The following is an 8,359-nucleotide window of genomic DNA, read 5'->3' on the forward strand; positions in this document are numbered from 1 at the left end:
AAAAAACATCGTTAATTTTGCATTCCGAGTGAAGGGAAACCGAAATCCGGGCAAAACAAAATACCGTGTAAATTCCGGAATCCGCGTAAAAAAACCGCGTAAATTCCGGAACCCGCGTAAAAAAACCGCGTAAATTCCGGAATCCGCGCAAATTCCGGAATCCGCGAAAAAAAAAGCCACGTAAAAAAGACCCGCGTAAAAAGCGACCTTAGTGTACTCAGCGGGAGAGATATGCGGAGAGAATGTTGTGAGCCAAACAAACATGTCAAAATACGAGCCAAACGAACAAGAAAGGTAACCCATTGAGAGGTACTGCAATCAGGTATCCGAATATCATTATTTTTTGTCAGTTGTATATCAATTATGTATCATAATATAGAATGGTTTACAATTCCAAGCGAAGTGAAGTCATGTTATAAATATGTAAAAAACTTTTTACAACGCAGAGAATAATTCAAAAGGTTTTACCTGACACTACCAGGTATCAAAAAAATTAAATGAACAAACAACAATTGAAAAAAAAAATCTTACCAAGTCGCTTGTTTGAAATTGCTTGGTTTCAATATGCTTGGAATCGCGGTTATTATTATCCTTCTTATCACGCACTTTACACACTAATTTAACTGGGTAAAACTTTCAATGTATTGGGTTGTTTAGCTATACAGTGAAACCTCCAGGAGTCGATTTCGAAGGGACCATCGACTCAAGGAAATATCGACTCATAGAATAAATTGTTAGAGATGTACATTATTCATACAACAGATTGCAGTGGTGTACACTATTTTTGTTATTGTAAACTCAAGATATTAATCAATTTTATTAGCAACAGGTGTCTAGAACCAATTCATGTTGCTTCGCGAATCGATCCGGACCGATTGTTTCCGATAAAGCTGCCAATTTGTTTGATATTGATAAAGATTTTATTTTATGATATTGGTTGATCATTTAAAATCACAATTCTAGGAAAATAATTCAAAAATGGCAATAATATGTCAAATATAATGTATTAAATAATATTGTTTTATTGAAATACTGTATTCGGCAATGTTAAAGATAGTTAAACTGCAGTTCTGGAGAAAAAATTCACCCTGTAGAAGTAACTTTTCCTTTAATAGCAAGAGTTAAAAATAATTATAAGAAATGAGGGCATTTTATATGTCCGTTGGTTTTTACACTACAAATTTAGCATCTCTTGATATCGTGTGTCAAAATTTGCAGATTTCTAAAATGAGTTGTGAGCATCTAATGATATATCTTTATTTGAGAGACTTTCAGCTGGTTCGCCTCTGTTTTTGTGATTTTTTTGTCTGGATCAAAAATTCAGCTAGTTACTAAGAAGCAAGATGTTTTGCTAACTGTCAAGCTTCCGGTATTATTGCTCTAGAGTTTGTTGTTTCGTCTAGTTTGCTAACAAAATTCAATAAAAATCCGGTCTAGCCTATCATATTTGGACAACAGTCAGCACATTATTCCTTCATTTCTTAGTTTTCTTCATCCTTAGCGCGAATTGAGATGTCATTTACTCTTTCACGTCAGAAGAACTTATAAAAACCAAACAACTAGCAAAGTTACCATGCGGGACCATCGAGTGAAAGAGGCATCGAGTAATAGAAATATCGACTACTGGGATTGAGTTTGTATGAGAAATCGAAGGGACTGAAAATATCATCGAGTATAGGAAAATATCGACTCATAGAACATCGACTCATGGAGGTTTGACTGTATTAGTTTTTATGAACTGAAAGAACTGCATTTTCTAAGTAAAACGTGATTTGAAAATTTTTTCTATGGTTGTCTTTCGGTTTTGAAATCACGATTTAAAACCGCTCGAAATCTGCTCGAGATCGCTACAATGACAGTTCGCCCATATACCAACTGTCATTGTAGCGATTTAGAACGAATTTTTATTCTCCATTTAAAAACCGAAGGATAATAATATAAAGTTTTTAAAAATCACGTTTTGCTCAGAAAATTACACTCTCTCAGATGATATATAAAAATTGGAAATCCGTGAATAGCTAAATAACCCAATTGCAAGTATGCAGATTGTAAACTTTATCTTTTTATTTAAAATCAAAATAACTTCTATGGTTTTCAAGTAGATACGTCATTTTTTTCAATGTTTTGAAAAGATTTCCTGTTTTCATTGCGGTGAATCTATGTCAAAGAAAATAAACTTTGCTCTTCTGTCTTGCTGCTGTGGTAAACATTTGATGTATTTGGTCAATACTTTTTATACTAAAAATCGCAGCGCATCACTCACTCACAACACTCTGCCCCTTGCCTACACTATAAAAAAATTGACACTTTACTGCCAAGTGGATTCCGTTTACCTCTGTGCTAATAGATGAAACATTGCATATTTACGTTAAATACACTTGCGTTTAAGTTCACAGCACAAAATCAAGTGTCTTAAGCCTGTAGTACACTCTTTGTCTAATGGTCAAATATTTGACCTTCTGACATAATGGTCAAATTTATTTGACATCATAATTGTTGTTTGCTCGTGTTTGCCCCATGTTAAAATTGGAGAGTGACAAATAATTATCTTTGACCAAATTTTTATCTGTCAAAAGGTGACAAATATTTGACGCTCGGTCAAAGAGTGTACTACAGGCTTTAGTATTCGCAGCACAAAATCAAGTGGATTGCACTCTTTGACCAAGCGTCAAATATTTGTCACTTTTTGACAGATAAAAATTTGGTCAAAGATAATCGGTTATCACTCTTCAATTTTTACATGTGGCAAACACGGGCAAACAACAATCATGATGTCAAATAAATTTGACCATTATGTCAGAAAGTCAAATATTTGACCATTGGCCAAAGAGTGTAATACAAGCTTTACATTCAGATTCCGATGCCAAAAAACGTTAAATGCCAAAACTCGTCAAAATATTGTTTATTCCATCAAAAAATCGATATGGGTCGACATGTTAAAATAATTGGGTTGTTCAACTATTCACGGACTTTGGATTTTTATATATCAGCTAACAGAGTATAATTTTCTAAGCAAAACGTGATTTTTTATAATTTTATATCATTGTCCTTCGATTTTTAAATGAAGAATAAAAATCGCTCCAAAGTCGCTACAATGACAGTTAGTATATGGGCGATTTCGAGCAGATATCGAGCAGTTTTAATTCGTGATTTAAAAATTGGGTCCTAAAGCTATCCAGCTTTTCACGCGCCATAATGGCGGACGCTATAATGCAAAGTTCGTAATAAATTACCCACCCTTTCGACAACTCTGCTTACGTCAGTTTGAAGCACGGGAATGGCATCGCTGTCAGCTACCATACATTTGACGCGTTACCAACATCACTGGCACTGGCACCCGAAAAATGGGCAGTTTACCCTTAACTTATGTTGATTCGGGCAAACCGGCTAAATGTTGACTGCAATTATTAATAGCATATCAGACAGTTTTGAGCAATTTCTTAAGGTTTTCACATGGTATGTGATATTCTAAGTGATATTTAGTACATTAATTGTGTCCCAAAGCAAAGTGAAGCAAACTGTGACAGCAGAAAAAGTAGTTTTGGGACAAACGGTACAAAAATAGATGTTCGTAACGCTTGAAGGCTACCATACCATTCCCTTGGTTTGAAGTCTTCATACAATTTATCAAAAGAAAAATATATCTGGCAACATTTGTGTTGCCAATTTTTCAGTAAACGCAAATCTGACGTAAGCAGATAGGTTCGCATATTACGAATACGCATTATAGCGACCGCCATTATGGTGCGTAAAAGCTGGATACATGTTTAAAAATGTTCACAATAAATAATATAATTTTATTTTAGAAATGATTGTTTCACTTTTCGGACCCCTTGAATGTCCTTGAACGGTCCAACTAGCGACACCCAACTAACGAATCCCCAACAAACGAACACCCAACGAGCGAATCACCACTGTAGTCTTTTTTCAGTTTTCGAGCTTTTTCTTCATTTTCTTTCGTGTTTTCTAGCAGTTGCAGAAATTTTTTAAAAACATCTGGCATCTCTGCCAAAAACATTTCTTAAAAACTAAAAACAGAAACATCAGCAACTCACGCATGACAAAGTTTTGAATTTTTCTTTCATTTCAATAAAATTGATTTTTTCGCAGTTACTATAACTAAACTTAAATGGCTGGGTACAATCCGGTTGATTTGGTCGAAGAAGATGCTGCAGATTTGCAGTTTCCCAAAGGTACAAAAAATAGCGTCCTTTTGAACGTCACAAAAACTGCTTATTTTCTACCACAGAGTTTGAGAATGCTGAAACACTTCTAATTAGTGAAGTGCACATGCTGCTTGAACATCGCAAAAACCAGAACGAATCCTCCGAGGAAGAACAGGAGTTTTCCGATGTTTTTCTGAAAACTTACAACTATACTGGTCTGTTTCGGAAATTTAAGAACAAGGAAACTATTGCTAGTGTGCGAAGTTTGCTGATGTCAAAAAAGCTCCACAAATTCGAGCTGGCTGCACTAGGCAACCTATGTCCCGATACACCAGAGGAAGCAAAAGCATTGATTCCCTCATTAGAAGGCCGTTTCGAGGATGAAGAACTGCGACAAATCTTAGACGATATCGGAACGAAGCGGAGCTTACAATATTGAGTGTATTACAAATGTGTGTCGTGTAACAATAAATATTCTTTTTAACAACTGTGGGGTGTCAAATATTTAGTAAGGAACGTTGTAGCTGAACGCATCAGACAGCGCGGCGACTGCAAAAAAAATCGTAGTTACGTATAGTCTTATTTCTTAACACTAAGTATCACTTTCGCAATCTTACAAAAATTAAACATGAACTATGATACAAAATTTTGAACGGTAAGGTTGCAAACAATACTTACGATATGCTTTATGCTTCGTGTACACCTCTCGGTTAAGTAACTCTGCTAGTTGCTGGTGACATTTACAGTAGGTTTTTTCCAACATTCCAACCTGTGCGTTACTAATAAAGTCACCGATCATGCTATTATCTTCAATGTCTCCGCGAGCGTCCATTTCTGAGTAGAGCACATTACTGTTCCATTCATCACGTACAATGTGCACAAGATTCAGCAGCCGTAAGACACCCTCGAGAAACAATTTGCTTTCATCACGTTGAAAGCTGTGCTCATATATAGTACTGATATAAGACTGATGAATGACAATCATGTCATTGAGATTGTCGGCAAGTTCAAGTCGTTTGTCCAATTGCATTCCAAGGGACTGTAGCACATGTGTCATCAGATGTGAGTGAATGCACTGGACAGTAAAAATCATCCAGAATTTAAGCATTGCCAGTCGCTTGAGGTTCAAATCTAACACACAAGGTTCTTCATAGGGTGGACGTCGTTTGTAGCACTCCGGATATCGAAGCGATTCCAATGTACAGAGTGCCCACTTGATCTTTAGTAAAAAGCGAAATACACAATTGTAGCTTTCCATAGTTTTGTCGTTAATCATGTTACTAAGATCATTGCTTGGATTGTATAAAACTCGGATCTGGTCGATAGCATCTAACACAGCTGTTGTAGACTCAGATTTGTACTCTGATACGATTTCGATCGTAAATAAAGAAGTCATATCTGTGAATCGCGATGACAAAATATCATTCAATTGAATCGTCAGCAAATATGGATTAGCCCAACTCTCTCCTGCTTCGATTCGACGGAATAAATCGCTATAAAAATAATACATTAAATCGCTGGCCTCCAACAACAATACTTTTCGAATGTTCTTCAAATGGTTTAACACGAGAAACTCTTGCTTGTAGATAGTAGTCACAAAATGATTAGCCGCTTGACGTTTGGTTTCCATTAGATTCTTAATGGCACTAAACAGTACATTCTCTAATGGTAACATAAGGTTTCTAGAGATTGAGTTCAACCTTGTATGGAGGGAGTATGCATTAGTTATACAGTTGATAGAACCATTGGACAACAGTTCTGGATGTGCGTCGTTGACAGTTCCGCATGCAAGGCGTAGAGAACTGTCCAGGGCCATCATGAATAATTCATCGTCACAGATCTCTTTCATTTGATTTTGCAGGTTTTGCAGTTTCGTTGTACAAACAGTTTCTTCTTTCAAGGTTTCCATACGACTTCTATCACCAACTATACTATCCATAATCTCACCGTCAGTGGTCCTGAATCCTTCTAATACTTCGACGATAGCCTCCAAGAAGCCAACATACACCATGCTCTCATCTACCGATTCACAACCACTTCTCAAATCACTTAGTCTATCTAGCCCAGTCAGTATGTTCAAGGTATAGCCAGCTTCCAGAGAGTGGTGCATCAATAGTTGAATTATAGCATCATTTTCAATAACTTCTGAAATCGCCGAGCTAACGTAAAAGGAACGTTTCTTGCATTTTGAAAACAAGCGAGCTCGATAACCAGTACCAGCGTGGTCTTCAGTAGCATATGTTCTCTCTACTAGAAATTCTTCTCTCCAATCGTCCAACCGACCTTCAGTCCACCAGGTATCGATGATGTTCATGTAGCCTTTCAATGTCGATAACAACAGGGCAAAGGCAAGATTGGTCTTTTCTAAATTTCCACTCAACTTCACACTTCTGAACAATCCCGACAATAAATGAGCCACAGCAATATGTGCTGGAAATTTCGTCCAATCCAGCACGGAAAAACGATGGATATCGTATAAATTTTTTAACAGTTGAAACTCTGAATCCAGCTCATGAAATAGGGTAATTACGGTAAATATTCGATCTGGCTGCTGAGCAATGACGTCTTTCTCAAGTTTGACAATGACTGCTTCCAAGTGTTCAAGAAAGTTTCTAATCGCTGAAGCATAACACTCGAAACTGTAGGGTGCTGGAATGGGATTGTTAGTAGCTTCCGACACCTTATGACAAAAATTACGCAGTCTATAAACAATGGTCATGTGTTCGGTGAAATTCAACAAAAACGTATGCAAACCGCGCTCAGTTGCACTAGATAACGATACGTTGGGATTAATCCAAATTTGATCGTCATCAATGCGGAAAAATTTGCAATCAGTTGGATTGATAAACATCCAGAAAATCTCCCGCACTAGACAGTATTCGGGCACCGTCGAAACAGGATCCGGTTTGATAAAGCTATGGGAAGCTTTCAAGATGGTCCTATTCCAATAGTCACAGAAGGATGCTCCTTCGTGGATGCTGTTAACTTCTGCCTTAGATTTCGGATTCTTCCACCAACACGATTGAATGTTATCCTGCAACCACTGTTCTGATTTGGTTCCGTTAAATTGCTCATATCCTTGATCACGTTTTGGAGGATCTACCCGAGTAAATATTACTACCTCTTTTTCAGACTCTGTTTTATTAGTCAACTGCAAGGGTTCTACAAGCACCACCTGTTTACGATCTCCTTCATCCTCAGAATCAGACCACTCACTTAAGTCAGAATCATTATCTTCCGTACATCTGGGTACGACATCCAAGTTATCGGCACGTAGCTCCTTGAGCAGTTTTTCTTTTTCATCTTGATCCAGAGTATGCTTAGTAGATGGAACAGATATCTGCAACATGCCGACCGGAGAGCCTCGTCTTATGCGATCCTTCAATGCACCAATCGGATTATGTGCAACGCTCATTAGAAATAGCAGAACTGACCATTGAATACCGTGTTCATCATGTTCTAAGCACACTGAATCCGTTGTAAATTGTTCGTAGGCCTCTAGAAACTGACCAGCCTGCCTATCCATATTCGATATGCGTAAGTTTTCAACTAGTCCATCAGCTTTACGGCGAATTTCATGGCTGTTGACGGACAGAAACCGATGACTTCGAATTGTTGCAAGAGCAAAATTTTGACAGAGAACAAAGTTTTCATCGGATTCCTGCATGTTGAATAAAATTTAAAACCGTATACACTTAAAACAGAATATTAAACATCGAACTTACTTCAAACCCGGTGAGTGATTTGATGAGCTCCGCTAAACCTTGCATAATGAAATCCTCGCGCTCATCCAAAACATGTGACATTTCCGTTATTTTAAGTTGAAATTAATATTATTAAACTGTTGAAAAACTTGCTCTGCAGTAAAATTTTAACCTGCGATCAGTAAATATATCCGACAGAAACGACTTGTATATGTCAACTCGAGCGAGAAATAAAACCTTGGTGTTATTGAAACAACATACCGCTTTTCGATTGGTGGTTGGTCGAATTCAATCTACCAGGGTTGCCATTTTATTATTTTTTGAAGTAGAATACTTCTCTCAGGAAGTTCGGCTACATAGGGATGTGAAATAAAAATCTAAAACCGAAAAAAGTGAAGAGTATGTCCAATTTCAAATGCTAATAAATCGGTTAGTATTCGATGGATTTCCTTCGTTCTTGCAGCAATAGATTGGAAAATCTTCTAAGAT

At 37.1% G+C, this 8,359-nt stretch overlaps 2 protein-coding genes across 3 annotated transcripts; one reads left to right on the forward strand and one right to left on the reverse strand.

Moving 5' to 3' along the window:
• Positions 1-4,000: 4,000 nt before the first annotated feature.
• On the forward strand, positions 4,001-4,653 carry LOC129730716 (DNA-directed RNA polymerase II subunit Rpb4). The gene is made up of 2 exons (XM_055690264.1): positions 4,001-4,193; positions 4,250-4,653. The coding sequence occupies exons 1-2, from the start codon at positions 4,130-4,132 to the stop codon at positions 4,603-4,605; spliced, it is 420 nt and encodes a 139-aa protein (XP_055546239.1). The 5' UTR covers positions 4,001-4,129; the 3' UTR covers positions 4,606-4,653.
• On the reverse strand, positions 4,567-8,136 carry LOC129730713 (gamma-tubulin complex component 5). Of its 2 annotated transcripts, none has more exons than XM_055690259.1 (3): positions 7,892-8,136; positions 4,845-7,827; positions 4,567-4,715 (listed from the first exon to the last, which is right to left on the reverse strand). In XM_055690259.1, the coding sequence occupies exons 1-3, from the start codon at positions 7,970-7,972 to the stop codon at positions 4,672-4,674; spliced, it is 3,108 nt and encodes a 1,035-aa protein (XP_055546234.1). In that variant the 5' UTR covers positions 7,973-8,136; the 3' UTR covers positions 4,567-4,671. The 2 variants fall into 2 exon arrangements, with proteins under 2 accessions (XP_055546234.1, XP_055546235.1); XM_055690260.1 differs by lacking the exon at positions 7,892-8,136 and having other exon boundaries at positions 4,845-7,545; positions 7,601-7,729.
• Between the last annotated feature and the right edge of the window lie 223 nt (positions 8,137-8,359).

This window comes from Wyeomyia smithii, chromosome 3 (assembly GCF_029784165.1).
Source record: "Wyeomyia smithii strain HCP4-BCI-WySm-NY-G18 chromosome 3, ASM2978416v1, whole genome shotgun sequence".
Taxonomy (NCBI): domain Eukaryota; kingdom Metazoa; phylum Arthropoda; class Insecta; order Diptera; family Culicidae; genus Wyeomyia; species Wyeomyia smithii.

What these genes read in the sequence shown, in the direction of transcription:
- LOC129730716 (XM_055690264.1), top strand. Translation starts at nt 4,130, where the DNA reads ATGGCTGGGTACAATCCGGTTGATTTGGTCGAAGAAGATGCTGCAGAT. An exon ending in AGATTTGCAGTTTCCCAAAG is followed by an intron (nt 4,194 to 4,249) that starts GTACAAAAAATA and finishes TTTCTACCACAG; the next exon opens with AGTTTGAGAATGCTGAAACA.
- LOC129730713 (XM_055690259.1), bottom strand. Translation starts at nt 7,972, where the DNA reads ATGTCACATGTTTTGGATGAGCGCGAGGATTTCATTATGCAAGGTTTA. An exon ending in AATCACTCACCGGGTTTGAA is followed by an intron (nt 7,828 to 7,891) that starts GTAAGTTCGATG and finishes TTCAACATGCAG; the next exon opens with GAATCCGATGAAAACTTTGT. An exon ending in CACGAAGCATAAAGCATATC is followed by an intron (nt 4,716 to 4,844) that starts GTAAGTATTGTT and finishes TTTTTTTTGCAG; the next exon opens with TCGCCGCGCTGTCTGATGCG.